The sequence below is a fragment of the Dasypus novemcinctus genome, chromosome 26 (genome assembly GCF_030445035.2).
Source record: "Dasypus novemcinctus isolate mDasNov1 chromosome 26, mDasNov1.1.hap2, whole genome shotgun sequence".
Lineage (NCBI taxonomy): Eukaryota > Metazoa > Chordata > Mammalia > Cingulata > Dasypodidae > Dasypus > Dasypus novemcinctus.
The window spans coordinates 6482846-6500929 of NC_080698.1; the positions used below are offsets into that span (position 1 = coordinate 6482846).

Genomic DNA, 18084 nt, shown 5'->3' on the forward strand with positions numbered 1-18084 from the left:
AATCTGTTGGATGGACTTTAGTGTATTTTTTTCAGTAGAAACATTGTTAGGAATGATTTGGTTCCAAACAGATTAACAAAACCCTTTTTAATTTAAGTTGAATAATCCATATTTAACCATTTTACATGTAAAATAGAAAATCAAGCCTGATGAAGCTTCAGCGGCTTTGGGCAGGAGCTCCTCTAGCAGCATTGCCGGCTGATGCGGGGGCTCTGCAGTGTGTGCCTCCCCCCTCAGTGAGGGCAGAGTTTTCCCCAGCTAAACCTCATTGAAGTGATGACTCCTGCACTGTCTGAAATGGAAATGGGGTGAAAATGGGGACAGTTTCTGAGGTGGAGTTACTGAGGTGTCGTGTAGTGAGAAATGAGATGGTTGTTCTGAGAGTTGAGGGTCTAAGATAAAGGCCAAGGTTGGGATTCCTAATCTGTGGGTGGCAAACCCCAAAGGGGAGTCCATAATGGGGCTCCAGGGAGCCCAGGAGCCCCCTGAGATTACGTGCAGAGGCTGTGAGTATGTGCAGTGGGTGAGCAGGTGGACAGCTAGAGTGCACTGGGTTCTCAGGGGCTTCCCTGGGATGGCATAAGACGGGGACTGTCCCAGGGCTGAGGAGTGGTGAATTGTGAGCGGAAGGGCGAGAGATGGAGGGAAGGACCCCGCAGCAGCCCTCACTTTCTTCTTTTCCTTTCCCTTCTGCCTCTTCCTGAGTACAGGCTGTGCTGGGACTTGAGGGGGAGTGAGGGCTGCTGGGGAGAGGAGCCCTCGGGGGAGGTTTCGCTCTCTGCTCTGGGTGGGAGAGGGCTGCAGTGAGCCCGGGCCCTGTGTCGAGAACACAGACCTGTCCCCAGCCGCTGGGAACCGTGCACCGCGAGGTGGGGCCTGCCTGCTGACCCTTCCTGAATTGCACTTGCTGAAATCCATTGCTCATAAGTACGGCTGTGGCTCTTATTCCAGAGACTAGGAGTTTTGCATGTGGGACAAAAGCTCGAAGAACAGTATGAATTTGAGAAGATTTATAAAAATGGTAAGTGGTTTCTTTAATGGAGGCAAATTTTGAAGAAAGTAACATTTGGATTTAGGACTCTGGTATCATTTTAATCATCAGCTGTCCTTTTTAAATTTTTTTTTCACAGCCTGGGCTGACAATGCTAATGCTTGTGCCAAACAGTACGCGGGAACTGGTGCCTTGAAGACCGATTTCACCAGGCAAGCCCTGTTTTAAAATAGCACTGCGGTCCCGGTGCCCGATGGCATCCCCCGGCAGCTCTCAGGCAGCAGCGGCAGAGCCCGGCGCCTGGGCCTCCCTGGGACCGGGCTCATGGCGCCTGCTGGGGTGCTCAGCCTCCCTGCGGGCCTGCACAGTGAACTTGAGCACTGCCGCTCCTCAGTGCTGCTCAGACCTGCCTGTGCACAGGGCTCACCGGGGCTCCCTGAAAACGCAGCCCTGGCTCAGCCTGCCGGGGCGCGCCCAAGCTGCCGCTTGTTGGAAAGCATCCTGGGGGCTGCCGCTGCTCTCAGGCCACAGTCTGAGCAGTGAGGAGTTAGGGTGTTTTGAATTTGTTACAAATGCAGTTGGGTCTTTATCTGCTACGAGATTTTCCTGGGAGCAAAATAGCGTTTGTAGTCTGTTTGCTGTTTCATAGTAATCCAGAATGTATGTTTCTCTTCCTGTTTCTTGTTTCTGCGATTGGAACTGAGTGTTTTTCCTCTTTATGTCTTCCTTTGGTAGTATTTTAGAAAGAGAATTCCTATTTCTTGAATTTGCTAGAGGTTTCTTTTGTAAAGTAGCTTTATAGGGATGGTTTTTAAAATCTTTGTAATTCAGTTATTTCATAACACATACTTTCTGGCCATAAAACTGTTAGAATTCAGTATAGGGGAGCAGATGTGGCTCAAGCAGTTGAGCACCTGCTTCCCACATGGGAGGTCCCAGGTTTGGTTCCTGGTGCCTCCTAAAGAACAAAAAAAAAACAAGCAAACAAATGAAAAAACCAATTAAGGGGAACCTGTGTGGCTCAGGTGGTTGAGCACTGGCTTCCCACATATGAGGTCCCAGGTTCAATCCCTGGCCCCAGTACCTCAAAAAAAAAAATTCAATATATAAATCAGTAACTTTAGAACTTATCCTGTTTTACCCAGAACTGGGAAGAGAACTCGGTTGGGACTTATAATGGATGGCTGGAACTCACTTAAACGTTACTACAAGAACAACTTTTCCGATGGCTTTCGACAGGTAAGTTTAAATTGGGTGCTTTCTTGGCCATTAGGTGCTTGTACTTTTGTGTTGTCCTCGGTTATATAATGTAAGCACATTGGTGTGAGCAGTTACTAATTTCCTTCTTTCTGTTCCAGGATTCCATAGACTTATTTCTTGGCAATTATTCAGTGGATGAATTAGAATCTCACAGTCCTTTAAGTGTTCCAAGGGATTGGAAATTCCTGGCGGTAAGAAACCATATTTTTCAAATTTTTAAAAGCATTGTGTCTGAAGATACAGAGTGTGCCACAACTCCCCTTGACTTAAAACATACATTGTTCTGTGTGGAATATAAATACTTCCCCAAAGAGAAGGGCAGGGAGAGGAGAAAAATAACTTTAGAGCATTTGTTTTCTTTTCCTCATTCTCTTTCTTACATCCTTTTTATTGAGTACACATAACCAAAGAAAATGTGAAAGATTTCTCTCTTTAGAAAATATCTAGTCCTTGTATGTTCAGGGATTGCAGAGGCAAGCTTGTAACATGTAAGGCAAAATATGCTTTTATGTGTTTTTTTCTTAGAGTAGTTATAAGTTTGCAGAAACATGGAGAAAATACAGAGTTCCCATATACCCTGCTTATACACACAGTTTTCCCTATTAATATTTTGCATTAGTTGTACCTTTGTTACAATTCGTGAAACTATTAAAACGATGTTGTTTAACTTTAACCCACTGTTCACCTTAGGGTTCACGCTCTGTAATGTGGAGTTCTGTGGGTTTGTGTGTGTGTATGAGTATAGTAACTTATATACAACTTAAAATTTCTGGATAAGAGCTTTTGGCTCTTCTCTGCTTCTTGACTCGTTCTCAGGTCACTGGACTTTGCATGCTCTCACTTGGGTCTCATTCCAGTGGAAAGTGCCCTGGAGTGGAAAGAAGCCCTAGTGTCCCAGTTTTCCACCCGGGCATCCTCCTTCCACTTAGCACTCCTTGGTTTGGAGCAGATCTTACAACTTTATTGAACCCCTAAATAATGGTGTTTTGTCAAAAAGTGATACTGTCTATTAGATTGCAGGGGAGTTTTATTCTTTTTCATGTAAAGCAAACACAACTGATTTTTTGGCCATTGATGACAGCATTTTTACATGATGGTTTCTCTTTCTCCATTTTCTTTTCCAGTTGCCTATTATCATGGTTGTTGCGTTTTCAATGTGCATTATCTGTTTGCTTATGGCGGGTAAGTTGCTTCTTATTTCACATTGTCGCATTCATATCTTAATTAAAATGTTGAACTTTCTTGTACATTGTTTGAGTCCATTTAACACTTGATGTTTTGTATTAGATTGGTCCTTAGATGTGACGAGAAGAAAAATATATACCCAATAGTTTGATAAGTGGTATTTTTTTTTTACTTAAAAATTTCAGAACATTTTTTTTCTTATTACCAAGGTATAATACATTATAATTATGGAAAATACAGTTAGGCAAAAAAAAGAAAAAGTTGTTCATCACCCTGCCTTCTGGGGATAAGCTAACTCTTCTTTTTGTTTTGTTCTTTTGTTTTTTGAAGTACTGTGACTGAGGATTGAACCCGGGACCTCATATTCCTATGTGGGAAGCCAGTGTTCAACCACTGAGCTACGTGGGCTCCCCCCTGAGTTGGCTTTTTCATTTGTTTGTTGTTTGTTTTGTTTTTAGGAGGTATTAGGGGTCAAACCTGGGGCCTCGTATGTGGGAAGTAGGTGCTCAACTACTTGAGCCACATCTCCCAGCTAGCCATTCTTAACATTTTGATGTTTTCATCTTTATGAATGTCTGTGATTTTTTTTTCCAAAAGTGAGATCATAATATGCATACTTTTTTTTGGTAATCTTCCCTTTTCACTGAGCAATATAAACGTTTTCCCATGTAATTACATATTCTAACTCATTTTTAATGACTGCAGAGTATTCCAGTTCTGGATGTATAGTTTGACCAAGCAGCTTATCAATAAATTTTAATAGATTGATTATAAAATTGTCTAAGAACCTGAGCCAACAAGGTCTTTATTGTTTTGGGTTTTTTTCCTCACTATTTTCCTGTATTACTAATTTCATAAGCATTTATGATTAAAGTGAAAAGAGTGCGTTCTCCATTAAGTAATATCCAGTGCTTTGGGGGTTTGGATCTGTGACTTGGTTGTATTGTAAATTACATATTCAACCGTAGGTCCTCAGGTAAAAGAGGCACCTTCCGTCTTTGTCCTCTGGCCCGAATTCCTTGGGCTCCTCTTTCTGTGCTTGTCTGAATCCCACCCCATCCGTCCTTCAGGACACTGGGTGCTCTTCTCTCACTGGTGTTGCTTTGTTCTCCCATGCAGAAGTCATCTCCCCATTTCTGGATTTCCACAGCACTTTCTGCCTCTCTTAGAGGGTGTTCCTCTTTTAACCTCATAAACACCTGCACATTTATTTTTCAGAGGTTGTAAACTTCTTTGCTGTCCCAGAAATACCCAGAGTGTATTTTTCTGTGCTGTAATAATTTGTGTACTTGTTTATCTTGTCACTGGCATCAGCATCATCTGGGAACTTATTTGCAATGCAGATTCATGGGTCCCACCCCAGACCTGCTGAATCAGAAACTGTGGGCTGGCACCCAGCAGTCCGTGTCTACCAGGCTTTCCAGGGGATTCTGATGCAGCCAAAGATCGACAGCCACTTGCTTAAGCCTTATTTAAGAGGTTCTTATATTTTTCCTGTGGATGACATAATAAACTTTCATGCCATCAAGATGTGCTAAACAGTGGAAAGTTGGATCTGGTAATGAGATTTTTGTCAACTCTTTGTTTTTTAAATATCAACAGGTGACACGTGGACAGAAACACTGGCCTATGTGCTCTTCTGGGGAGTTGCAAGTATTGGAACATTTCTTATTATCATTTACAATGGCAAAGATTTTGTTGATGCTCCCAGATTGGTCCAGAAAGAAAAGATAGACTGAATTTGTGTCTGTGGAAAGCGGCTTGGCTTGGAAGATTCCATTATGCAGAACTGGAGTCTTTACTGACCTGCTTTCCACGTCAGCCTGAGGTCTTTTTAAAGCCTTTATCAGAAAGCACATCAGTGCTTTTCACGGTGGGACGATTTGTTATTGATCTGATATTACTGCCTTGATGATCTCTTTATTATTGGGATGGTTACATGTGTAATTTGAAGTTATTCTATAATTAAAATGTAACCTCAATTCAGCTTAGAAAAATGGAGGGAATCTACTCATTGTTGATTTAAATCACCTGTTGCAGAATAAGAACTATATTAAAAATCTAGCTTCTTTCATTATTTAAAACAGTAAAATTATTATTTTTTTAGCTGAGTTTCATTATTGTCATTATAAAAGCAGTTGCTTGCTAGCCAGCAAGCTTTTCCACACTTCTTTGGGCTTTTCTTAAAGGTTTAATATTAAGCTGACTCTGCTATGCTTATAAAATAGTCTTTCTCATGCACTAAGTGGTGTGATGAAATAGCCTGCGCCTTCCTGGTAGAGAAGGGAAGATGGGGTCTGCTACTCTCTGGACGTTCTGGAGGAGCTGCCTTCTGCGTTGTCAGCTTGAATTGCTGCAGTTGAACCAGCAGTTTACATGGGATGAAGAAGTTCAGATATATTGTCTCTTTTTTAAAAGGTGTAAACGGAATCAAAGAATGTAAAGTCTGTCCCTAATGCTAAATGTCCAAAGCCGCCTCTGTTTTAAGGATTGCCCCAGTGTGGAAAACACCCTTGGCCAGCAGCTACTTCTCCTGCACGTTTTGGTTTCTTTGGGGAACACCTGTTGAGACGTGCAGACCCATGAAAGGGTCTTGTATTTGTTTTGACATTACATTTGGGAGCAGCAGCAGCTTTTCACGCATGATCAATAAGTGTGTCTCAAATTTAGTGCTTCCAGATAGCTGTAGTTCTCCTAATCAAGGACCAACTTCAACTTTATATGTGAAAAATATGCTTTAGAAGCTGTGCATAGTTCTAATGATAAGTGGGAATGTATATTCAAATTGTAATTATGAGATTTAAATATTAGAAGAGTATGTAAGGTAGTAGAATTGCCACCATTTTAAAACCGTTCAATTAAACACTGCTATATTTTATTGTTGTGCTTGAAAATATGTACAGTTTTTTTCCAGAAGTAAAACCTTACGTTGTCCTTAAATATTTCTAAAAGCACCTTTATTTCAACATTATTTTCTTTTCAACATTATCTTTTTTATAAGGGTTGTTGCTTTTAGAAACTCTAAAGGAAATAATAGCTGGAAAATCCTCTATAGCTTAAAACCACTCATTAAAACTTACAATAGGTAAGAAAATAGAACTACCTATTCTTTATATGTAAATAAGTATAATTTGTTCCAAAGATACCTGGAATATTGAAACTTAGTTCATGTCTATTGTAATATATTATACAAATGGTACTGGGCATTTCACATTAAGAATTTACTTCAGCAGCTACAACGAAGACCAAATCAGAACTGCTAACGTGCCTGCTTTGCAGTGAATGGACTCATACTGGTGTGTTAGATCTTACGGTATCAATACTTCAGAACCCTGCAATGATTTTATTTCTCATTTCATGTACTCTACATCCATAAGTGAAAATAAAATGTCATATTCTTTTCTAACTACTGCTGGTGTTATTCCTGTGCTTTATCTTGAGAGGTGGTGATCTTTTTTACTGTAGAATTATAAAAGTTGAGATATCAAGTAACGCATGATCATTATAGAAAAACTAGTATAAGCAAGAAAATAAAAAACTTCTGAAATCTAATTCCTAATTATGATCGTAATTTAAAAATCATATATATCCTTGTAATTATGTTTTGGTTATAACCCAGGCAAAAAATTAGTAAAATACTATGTAAGTATTATAGAAATATTTACTGAGTTATAAAAAGTTACCCCACCTCTAAATTTTAATTTGTTCTCAAAACAATATGGGCTCGACTACTAGGTGGGGGAAATATTGCTCATTAGAAGGTGTTCTCTCAGGCTGTCTGAGGTCCCCGGGCTGCTGTACGAGAGGAGAAGTGGCTCGTCTCCAGCTCTGGCGGCTCGAAGCTGAAGGCTGTAGGTGAAGTCCCTGCTGGCCTTTTCCGCTGCTGCTGGTTTGCCAGCAGCCCTCGGCTCCCGCGTCCCCGCCACTGTCCACTGTCACCTGACCTTCCCCGTTTCTGTGTGCCCTTACAAAGGCACCAGGCCTGTTGGATCAAGGCCCACCCTCCTCCATGTAAGGTCCCATTTGCGGTACTGGGGATTGGGTCTTAAGAACTTTTGGGGGGACACAGTTCAGCCCCTGGCAAGGCTCCAGGAAGGCCTCAGGGAGCGTGAAGGAGGTGGTGACGGGAGCATCGGGCTGCTGAGAGGGCTCGGGCACGTGGGGAGACGGAATTCCTCGGAAGGGATGTGGGGACTGACTGCGTCCTCGTCACCCACGTAGAACGGCCTTGTACTGCCTGGCGCGCCTCTGGTGCGGCTCTCCTGCACGCGGCGGCCACCTTAGAGACGGATGCGTCCGCCTCACGGGTCCCGCCTCCTCCAGGGAAGCTGGAACGTTGTCAGCGGATTGTGCTGGGGGAGCCATCAGCTCTCCCTGCCACACTTTCCTCCAGGGGCTTGCTGAGGAAGGGGGCAGCCAGCAGTGGGGTGTCCCCACTTGACTTCGCAGGCATGGGTCCCTTGGTAAAGCCCGGGGAGGAGTTGGTTCTGGCCTGGCCGGTGACTGCAGGGGCTCTTCTTGTCTGAGTACAGACCAGGCCCCTTTTCTCCTTTGTTCAGCGTCCTCAGGTACATACTCGTGTTCCCTGGGTGTGGTGGTCTCGCCCCCCCCTGCCCTGCTTGCTGACACCTGTCTGCGTTCCTGACACCACCTCAGTCCTCACCCTCAGTGCGTCGGTGGGGCGTCTTGCGGCCTGCTGGCGCTCAGCACAACTGTTTCTCTGGCCTACATCCAGAGGGAGACTTATGAGCCTGAAATGACAGTGGTAACATGGATTTGCTTTCCTACCAGCTCCACACTGTCGCTTGTTACCAGACCTAATTTCGTCTAAGCCAGTAGAGTAGGTATAAGATGTCGTCTCCTGCTGCCTTAGGGTGCATTTCCCTGCCCACTGCTCAAGACCCTCGGAAGGGTTGCCTAGTTCTGCAGCAGGTCGTGGGCATGCGTTCTGTCTTAAACTCATCAAATGGATTTTTCCTAATTTTCTTAGGGAAACTAACCCTTGTGAATCTATCCCTTACGGGATCTTCTTGTGTGGTAGTTTCCACACACTGCATTGATGTGGTTTCACTGTAAACATGGAAAAAGGTGATCGAGAAAAGAGTTGGATTTTTCTCTTTATTATTTTCCATGTTTTTCGAAATTAGCTTGTGTGCTTACATCATGAGAGGCAAACTTGTGTTGAGAGTGGTCTTAAAACTGCAACCAATAAATTTGACAGAAAATATAGATATACTTGCTTAGGATTTTATTTGTGGTGACAATTGTTAAAAAAAAAAAAAAAGTATTTCCCTACTTGATTTCTTGGACCTAAGTCATGGATCCTAAGTGTCCAGTATAAATAGAAAGCTGTCTAGAGTCCCACTCTGGCCATAATGTGATATTTACATTTATGGGGATGAAATGCCCGTTTTTCTCTCCAGTTTTTTGGGAGGGCAGCTGTCAAAATGACCACTTTGGTACCATACCCAGAAGATAGTCAACAAAGAATTTTGGGGACAGGACATGTTACTAGCTCAACACAACTATCCATAAGTGTTCTGGTTTTCAAGATAGTCACAGAAACCAGAGTAGAACTGAACTGAAACTTGAGATATTTCCATTTGGGGCCCATTATTCTGTAATGGTGGCATTTCATTTATCTGACTTTAGTCAGCAAAGATTATTCCATAGAAGTGACTTTTCCATACAATTGGAAATGCTAAAAGGAAAAAAAACTTTTAAAAGTCATGTTTAATGTAAATATTCCTACGTGTACCACACATTTTCCTTATTTCTCACATTGGGCACTGATTCTCAAATTTGGTTGGACATTGGAATTACCTGGGGAGTTAAAATATATATATATGTATATACTGAGGCCTGGTCTCCCTCGTGGAGGAGCTGGTGGATGGCTCTGGGGCCCTCTGTAGGGCAGCCCGCGTGGAGAAGCACTGCCTCGAGCAGCCAAGGAGTGACGACTGAGGGCCGCTCGTAGGCCGCCAGGCACTCAGGGCCTAAGTGCCCTCCCCAGTCGCGGGGCCTGTTGGGAAGCTGACCTCGGGGGCTGTTGAGAGGACGGGCAGCCTGGCCATTCGAGAGCAGCCTCTGCCATGCGGTTATGGCTGAGCGTGCTCAGTCTGCAACGCAAGCTGGACATCTGAGGTTTCTTGACACTCAAGAACTATCTGGTGAGAAATCAGAGGACTGAATATTTGGGATAAATAAATGCTAGTTCAGGCTAGCTGATGGTTTTATTACGGGACATCAGCTGAACCTGGAAGTGTTGATAAGAGAGCAGCTCAAGACAGCAGTAGACCTTTCCTTAGAATTTCCCCTTTTGTTACATGGAAATTTATAACATGAAAAAATTCAAACAAAAACAAAATGGACATCACCATCCCGAGTGTGTGTTTTCTCAAAGACACCTGAACAAATGTATCCAAAGAAAACCTCTGCGTTCCATGAGTGCCCGGAAGAACAGACTGTCCTGGTGGGGAGGGACCCTAGATGACTCGGGCAACCTGTCTTACCGCCATAAAAATAGCAGACAGGTTCGCATGGGGGCTAATTCTGTGTCATAAATACGGCGTGTGTTCGGTTACAAGATGCTTTGTGTGAATTACATACATTTTAGAGAACTATGTACAGGTAAATGAAAATTGAGTGTGGCGATATTTGTGGTCCTTCCTACAAAGACTTGGTCATTAGGTTTAAACCTAAAGGGAAAGTCAGATTCTCTCCCCTCCTCGTGGCTTCGGGCACCTTTTGAAAAGCTCTGAGACGCGCTTGGGCAGGGCCTGGCTAACCTTGCATGACCTCCCGTAACCACGCCAGAGGTGGATTGGGGTTGCAAACTATATTGGGGCAATTTTTGTAGAAAGGGCTAGCTGGATCCAGATTAGAAAAAGGTGACCCCTTTGGGGGCCCCAAGTCTGTCTTTAGGGCTGGCCAATCCTGTTAGCATCAGAAGCGTGGGAGAAGAGCACTGAGATTGCACATTCACTGTGACCCCAAAAAACTCATTTTGCACCAATGACATTCATACATGTCATCTCAGGCACTTAAAAATGCCTCAGATTGTTCTAGAAATGAGTGCCCTCTAATATTTTGGGGTCTCTTTGGCAAAAAAAAAAAAAAGACTGAAATTTGATTCCATAAAAATTGTAGTCGAATTTCAGCTCACAGTGGGCCTTAGATCTGGAACTTTCACAATTATCTTCAAGCCTGGTCTTGGAAACGCCGCCTCCCCAGATGGCCAAGGGGCAGCACGGCCCGGCCTTGGCGGGCACGAGGGGCCTCTCGAGGGAGCCGCCTCGGGGCCGTGGCCGCTCTCGAGCTCGGGAAGCAGGTGGCGAGTCCTGGCGGCTCAGCATCTTCAAAAGCAGCCCAGGAGGCCGCACCTGCAGAGCGGCGGGCACGCGCGCACCAGCGCATCTCTGGGAGCCCGCCCTTCAGGCCACCGGGGCGGGGTCTCCCCTGCGGAGGCGGCGCACGCGGCGCACGACAAAGGTGCCCAGGGCCACGAGGGGGATGCACAGGGTGGAGGAGCCCACGAGCAGCCCGATGACGGCCAGGGCGTGCGCGGGGTAATCCTTGGTCACCAGCTGGCCCTGGAAGGAGACGTGCAGCGTCACGGGCGGCAGGGGGCCAGGGGCCCTGCAGCCCACCAGCAAGCGCGTTGTGTCAGCCGTCAGCACCCTCTTCTCTCTCCCACAAACTAGGAATAATAGTAGGCCTTTCAACTAGGGTGCTCAGAGCTGCCCACAGTGGTGCCTGGGCACCCCCTGAGTGCGGGGACGTCCCTTAGCCTGGCGCTGTCCCATGGAACGTCCCGCGGTGATGGACCATTCCAGCCCGCACCGTCCATTCAGAGCCCAGTGGTCACCAGGCTACTGAGCGCTTGGGTGTGGCCAGTGTGACTCAAGAACTGAAGTTTGAGGCTCAGGTAATGCTAATTAAATTTAAGGCACGCTGGCTCGGGGCTGCTGGGCTGCACGGCCCAGCGCTGGTCCCCAGCCCTGATGGATGCTGGGCCTTGCTTGGCGGAATGGTGTTTCCCTGGAGGCAAATGCTGTAAGACTGAGGAGAAACCTCAGCGAGGCCAAAAAGCCAATAAAAGCTGACCTCGCCAAATCCCCTTTTCTTGAAGGACCCCAGAACAGCGACGTTGAGGGGAGGTGTCTGCTCTAAACCAAAACGCCGTCCACAGCGTGGGGTGGGGCCGGGCCTCAGACTTCCTGTTCCTCGGCTGACACTCTGGTCTGTGCTAAGCACAGAGGTCGAGCGTCAGCCTGCAGAACGTACTGAGCAGGTGACAGTCCCCGCTCTCTGCTGCGGCTAATAAAGACAATGGCGCTTGCATTTTCGTGTCTCTTTGCAGTCTCCTCACGTAACTTACTGCACGCGTCCTGAGGAAGGAGCGGCCTGCTGGGGCGGCCTCGCTCTTCACCGCTGCTCGGGGCAAGCCCCACACTCTGCAGCCCCCCGGGGCGCTGGAGCCCCGGAGCCGGGGCGCGCAGCCCGCAGCCCGTCTCTGCACACTCTCTTCCACCCACAGGAAAAGGAATCCGAGCCGGCCGGGAATAGGACTTTCCTCCAACAGTTCTCCGTGGAAACGCCCCGTGAGGACGGGCTGGGCTCATTCGCAGGTGACGGGCCCTGGCAGCCGCCCTTCAGGCTGGGGCCCGAGGGAGCTCACTCTGTCCCGGGCAGGCCAGGGCGCCCAGGCCCCCGGGCCCCAGCCCCTCTGTGTCTGCTGAGCCCAGCAGGGCCCCGGGGTCGAGGCCTGCCCCCTGCTTGCTTGGCCTCTCCGGGGCGCAGGCCACCTCACAGGGGAGGCCTCGGCGCCGGGAGGAGCCCTGAGGCCACACGGCCCTTACCCTCCACCGCTCAGCCCCGCTGTCCGGGGTGGCCTCTTCCAGCCCTCGGGTGCTTCTGGGGTGGGACCCACTACACACGCCTGAAAGGTGCGCCTTCCCGGGCCCCGGAAAACCAGAGGCCTGCGCGCCCGAGCGCCCTCGGCCAGGCCCCGTCCTGGACGTACCTGGGTGGCGTCCCAGGCCTGGTACTGCAGCGTCCCCGTGAGGATGTAGTCGCTCAGGTAGAAGACAAAGAGGCCGACGATGAGCAGGGGGCTCACGCCCGCCCACATCACCTTCCAGTACCAGCTCAGGCCGCGGCCGCTCATGGCCTTGAAGTCGCTCTCAAACCTATTTGGAGATGGGGAGGGACAGGCTGGGTCACCCCGCTGTCAGAGGGGAGGGGTCCAGCTTGCACATCCCCGTTGGCCCAGGAGCCCCTGGCCCTCGGTGGCACCCGGGAAGAGGAGGGGTAAAGGGCCGAGGCCACCGCAGGTAAAGGGACATCAGAGGGCACCTTCTGGTGTTGGGGAAGGCTGCTTGGCGCAGCCGGGGGCAGCTCCCGGAGTCCTCGAGGAGGGACGGCCACGGGCAGCTTCGCCCACCCCCCGTCCCTGCTGCCTCGGCCTGTCAGCGTCTCCACTGCCCGTTGGAAGTGTCCCCCTTGAAACCAGAGCAGGCCTTCTGGGCAGATGGGCCGGCAAACCTTGGCCTGAAAGGAGCACGGCCTCTCGGAGCAGGTCCGAGGCGAGCGGGAGCCGCGCTTCCCGGATGAGTCACCCGTCAGCCACTGGCCTGGTCTGTCCTGTCCGCAGACGGTCTTGGCTAGTCTTTTTTTCCTCTCTCTTTTTTTTTAAAGATTTATTTATTTCTCTCCCCACCCCCCAGTTATCTGTTCTGTGTGTCTATTTGCTGCGTCTCCTTTGTCTGCTTCTGTTGTCAGCGGCATGGGAATCTGTTTCTTTTTGTTGCATCACCTTGTGTCAGCTCTCCGTGTGTGTGGCACCATTCCTGGGCAGGCTGCACTTTTTTTTTGTGCTGGGCGGCTCTCCTTACGGGCACACTCCTTGCGCGTGGGGCTCCCCTACGCAGGGGACACCCTTGCGTGGCAAGGCACTCCTTGCGCGCATCAGCACTGCGCATGGGCCAGCTCCACACGGGTCAAGGAGGCCCGGGGTTTGAACTGCAGACCTCCCATGTGGTAGACGGATGCCCTAACCACTGGGCCAAGTCCGCTTCCCTGGTCTTTTTCTCTTTAAGCTGACTTGTAACTAGACTCAGCCTTATCGTGGGTGGGACAGGCGAGGAAGCAGTGTTCGGATGCACACGGCCTGAGTAGTAGCTCTGGCGCTTTGGGAACGCCGGCCCGGGGCCAATCTCGGCGGGGACTTGTGATGTGACCTCGAGGGCACCTGGCTGGCCGGGCCTGGGCTGGACTCCTGCCCCCGGTGTGGGGCCCTCAGGCCGCACCCCCGGGAGGGGCTGTGGCCACCTGCGGCACTGCCCTTGCTCCTCGTCCAGTGCCCACGCATGACCCGGCTTGGGGACCTGTCCCTGCTGCCGCCGACCTCGGCTGGGGCGTTCACAACGTGACCACCTGGGGTGGCCAGGCTGCGCGGGCCAGGAGGGGTCAGGGGCTCCAGGCCCCTCACGCCCTGCCCGGCCCCCACCGCCTGCGGAGGACGAAGTAGAGAAGGTGGCGGGCACTGTCGCCAGGCGGCCGCCAGATGGCGCCGCGCCCCCACGCCTGCAGGACATGCCCGCGGCAGCTCAGACCTGCAGGGCTGCCCTCCCCCTCCCCTCACCCCGTCGCTCACCCCCAGCCCCTGGGAAGGATTCGTGTCCCTTCTCCAGTGGCGTTCAACAGGCCCTGGGCCGTGTCCTCTCTGTCCCGACTTCCTCTCTACCCAGGAACTCCCACCTCCTCGGGTGACCGATCTCTCGCCCGCTAGACTGGCATTGCTGGAACCTTCCCGGTTTTTGCAGTGAAAATCCCACCCCTCGGTCCCAGCAATGGAGACAGTCACCTAATACCCACGTCCCCAAGGCCTTCGTTGCGGGGCGTGGCGTGGGGGGATTTAAAAAGCCTAAGTGTTGGAAATGCTGCAGACTGCAGCCTCCTCTGAGAGCCACAGGACTCTTCAAAGCCCTGAGAAGTCCTGCAGGAAAGAAGGTGACTGGCTTTCTCTTACAGCCTGAGGCACAGCGAGAACCTGGGCAATGGGCCGCCCCTTGAGACTCTCCCCAGAAGGCTGCGCCTCTCCCCACCAGGGTCAGGGGGCATAAGAGACTGGGGAGCGGGACGGGAAGCCAGGGCCCAGTCTTCCCCTCCGGGGGTCCTGTGTGGGCAGCACCCGAGGGCAGGGTGCAGGCCCCGGCTGGGCTCCTCAAGGGCAGGCCGGGTCCGAGGCCCTGGGCGGGCCGGAGCCTGCCTTTCTGCCGAGGTCCCTGGGGTGCTGGCCTGGGGGTGGCAGGGGTCTCCTTGGCTCCCCAGGTGTGGGGGCTCTCGGGGACCTCGAGCGCCCAGGCCTGCCGGGTCAGGGCCTCAAGCCTGAGCGCGCCGGCCGGGGCCCAGCCCTGCGCTGCCCACCCTGGGAGCCGAGCGCCCTCCCGGGCTGACAGCCGGGCTGCACCCCGGATCCGCCAGCGCTGCCGGGGCGTCGGTTGTCGCCCGGACTTTTTGGCCAGGGCTCCTGAGAAACACCAGAGCTGGCCGCCGGGGCCGCAGCGAACCTGCAGCCGAGGGAAGGCGGAGGCGGCGGAGCGCGCAGGGGCTGGAGGCCAGCCGGGCTGGGGCGGGGAGGGGCGGCGGCCTGGCGAGAAAGAATCCGCGCAGCCCGCGGGCCTCACCTGCGCAGCCCGTACACGTAGCACACGGCCAGCGTCTCCACCAGCACGATGAGCAGCAGCGGCAGCGTGGCCGCGTAGTCGTTGAAGATGTCGAACCAGTAGTTGCCGGCCTCCATGGTGAACAGCAGGCCGACGGCGCAGTGCACCAGGCACACGAGACCTGCGGGCCGGAGACCGCCTGCTCACGCCTGCTCACCCCCGGCTCACCCCTGCTCACCCCTGCTCACGCCCGGCTCACGCCCTGCTCACTCCTGCTCACGCCTGCTTACACCCAGCTCACTCCTGCTCACCCCTGCTCACCCCTGCTCACGCCCAGCTCACGCCCTGCTCACCCCTGCTCACGCCTGCTTACACCCAGCTCACCCCTGCTCACCCCTGCTCACGCCTGCTTACACCCAGCTCACTCCTGCTCACCCCTGCTCACCCCTGCTCACGCCCTGCTCATGCCCAGCTCACGCCCTGCTCACCCCTGCTCACGCCTGCTCACCCCCGGCTCACCCCTGCTCACCCCTGCTCACGCCCAGCTCACGCCCTGCTCACCCCTGCTCACGCCTGCTCACCCCCGGCTCACCCCTGCTCACCCCTGCTCACGCCCGGCTCACGCCCTGCTCACCCCTGCTCACGCCTGCTCACGCCTGCTCACCCCCGGCTCACCCCTGCTCACCCCTGCTCACGCCCAGCTCACGCCCTGCTCACCCCTGCTCACGCCTGCTTACACCCAGCTCACCCCTGCTCACCCCTGCTCACGCCTGCTCATGCCTGGCTCACCCCTGCTCACCCCTGCTCACACTCGGCTCACACCTGCTCACGCCTGCTTACACCCAGCTCACTCCTGCTCATGCCCTGCTCACACCCTGCTCATGCCTGGCTCACCCCTGCTCACACTCGGCTCATGCCCTGCTCACCCCTGCTCACGCCTGCTCACGCCCTGCTCATGCCTGGCTCACCCCTGCTCACACTCGGCTCACGCCCTGCTCACCCCTGCTCACGCCCTGCTCACACTCGGCTCACGCCCTGCTCACTCCTGCTCACCCCTGCTTACACCCAGCTCACTCCTGCTCACTCCTGCTCACCCCTGCTCACACCCAGCTCACCCCTTGCTCACACCCGGCTCACACCTGCTCACGCCTGCTCACGCCCTGCTCACCCCTGCTCACGCCTGCTCACACCCAGCTCACATCTGCTCACCCCTGCTCACCCCCTGCTCATGCCTGGCTCACCCCTGCTCACACCCGGCTCACACCTGCTCACCCCTGCTCATGCCTGCTCACCCCCGGCTCACTCCTGCTCACGCCTGCTCACCCCTGCTCACGCCTGCTCACACCCGGCTCACCCCTGCTCATGCCTGCTCACCCCTGCTCACACCCAGCTCACATCTGCTCACTCCTGCTCACACCCGGCTCACCCCTGCTCATGCCTGCTCACCCCCGGCTCACACCCGGCTCACACCCTGCTCACTCCTGCTCGTGCCCTGCTCACCCCTGCTCACACCCAGCTCACACCCTGCTCACACCCTGCTCACCCCCTGCTCACCCTTGCTCACACCCGGCTCACACCGGCTCACCCCCTGCTCATGCCCTGCTGACCTGGGGGCCCAGGAAGCCCCCACCCGCCCATGCTGTGCATTTCCAGCAGGGGCCAGAGACTCCCAGGGGCACGGAGTTGGCCTCTGGGCTCATCTGTGTGGGTGGGAAGGGCTGCTGTGGTTTTGCTTCTCTGAAGGTATATATGAGGCAGGGGACAGGGCAAAGGTGCGCCAAGGAGGGTCAGCCAGAGGGATGGCCAGTCATTTACAGCACTGCCCTGCACGGGGCCGTCAGACTCAACAGGGGAGCCCCAGCTGCAGAATCGCATCCGGGCTGCAGGGCCTGGGGCTGGTGCTTAGCCTGGCACCTCGTGGCAGGGGAAGGGGGAGAGGAGGCCTGAGCCACGGGGCACCCCCCAGGACTTCCTAGGGAGGACCCGTTTGCAAGGGAAGGGCAGGGCAGGCAGGGGAAGCCGCTCCACGGCGCCCCAGGCTCTCGGCACGCACGGGCTCCCTACTCCTCTGGGGTGGCACCAGGCACCTCCTTTTACGGTGGGAGCCGAGACCCAGCAGTGCAAAGTGACCCACCCAAGATCCTGCAGCAGGCAGGGTGGGATTCAGACACAGGCCATGCGCCCCCACAGCTGGGGTCCCGTCCCCGTCCTGGGCGGAAGCCTTTGGGCTCTTGGGAGTGTCTGACTCTGAAGCTCCCACCTGCCCTCTCCACGGCCACCCACATGCCACCAGCCTTGGGAAGGGCGGGACGGGGGGGCACACGCCCGGCGAAACGGCCATGCGGCCGGGGGCCTTCAGCACGCAGCTGGCGGCTGAGGCCAGTCCAGGGAGGTGGCTGGGTGCTGGGGGGGCTCCAAGGAAAAGCGGGGAGCCCTGCCGTGTGGCAAGGACCTCAGGGGGAGGGGATGAGCGCAGGACTGGAGGCGGGGCAGGGGGCAGCCTGGACATGGAGGGATCGGTCATCAACAGCCGAGGGGTGACCACAGGGCCCGCGGACCCTGCCCGGTTGGAACGGAGCAGACGGTGGTGCGCCACGTGCGAGGTGTGGCTGAAGAGCAGCCCTTGCCCTGAGAACCCGGGTGTCCATCACCGGAATGGAGGAGTGACCTGTGGGGTGTGGCCTCACGGTGGGAAGGGGCCCACTGCTTCCGCACAGCGGGTGCTGCCGCCGCCACCTCAGGTTTCGAGAGAAGGACGACGGGAAGAGGACGTTCCCATAGTCACATGTGTGCAGCCGAGAGCAGGGAGAGCTCGTCCAAGAGGTCCTGGGAGGGGGTGCGTGCGGACCGGGAAGGGGCATGGAGGAGCATTCTGGGGTGCAGGAAATGCTCTGTGTCTGGACCTCTTGGGTGGCTGTCTGGGTGGTTCAGATGTCAAATTCCTCGGGCCGTGCCTCGGGCAAGATGCACTTTACAATC

At 52.9% G+C, this 18084-nt stretch overlaps 2 protein-coding genes across 6 annotated transcripts in view; one reads left to right on the plus strand and one right to left on the minus strand.

The window, feature by feature from the left end:
* Nucleotides 1-6845, plus strand: part of SACM1L (SAC1 like phosphatidylinositide phosphatase) — a 62732-nt gene extending 55887 nt beyond the window's left edge. For all 4 annotated transcript variants that reach the window (XM_058288821.1, XM_071212011.1, XM_058288822.2 and 1 more), the window contains 6 exons: nucleotides 952-1021; nucleotides 1131-1203; nucleotides 2137-2230; nucleotides 2350-2442; nucleotides 3376-3433; nucleotides 5039-6845. In XM_058288821.1, coding sequence (XP_058144804.1) covers nucleotides 952-1021; nucleotides 1131-1203; nucleotides 2137-2230; nucleotides 2350-2442; nucleotides 3376-3433; nucleotides 5039-5175 — 525 coding nt within the window. In that variant the 3' untranslated portion in view covers nucleotides 5176-6845. The remainder of the gene's footprint in view (nucleotides 1-951; nucleotides 1022-1130; nucleotides 1204-2136; nucleotides 2231-2349; nucleotides 2443-3375; nucleotides 3434-5038) is intronic.
* The window catches only part of SLC6A20 (solute carrier family 6 member 20), a 54684-nt gene continuing 42889 nt past the window's right edge, over nucleotides 6290-18084 (minus strand). The window contains exons 9-11 of one of the 2 annotated variants that reach the window (XM_058288824.2): nucleotides 15127-15286; nucleotides 12462-12627; nucleotides 6290-8187 (exon numbers count right to left, since the gene is read on the minus strand). In XM_058288824.2, the coding sequence (XP_058144807.1) occupies nucleotides 8140-8187; nucleotides 12462-12627; nucleotides 15127-15286 (374 nt within the window). In that variant the 3' untranslated portion in view covers nucleotides 6290-8139. Of the gene's footprint in view, nucleotides 8188-8667; nucleotides 11029-12461; nucleotides 12628-15126; nucleotides 15287-18084 lie in introns of those variants that run through there. The other variant, XM_058288823.2, reaches the window with a different exon arrangement.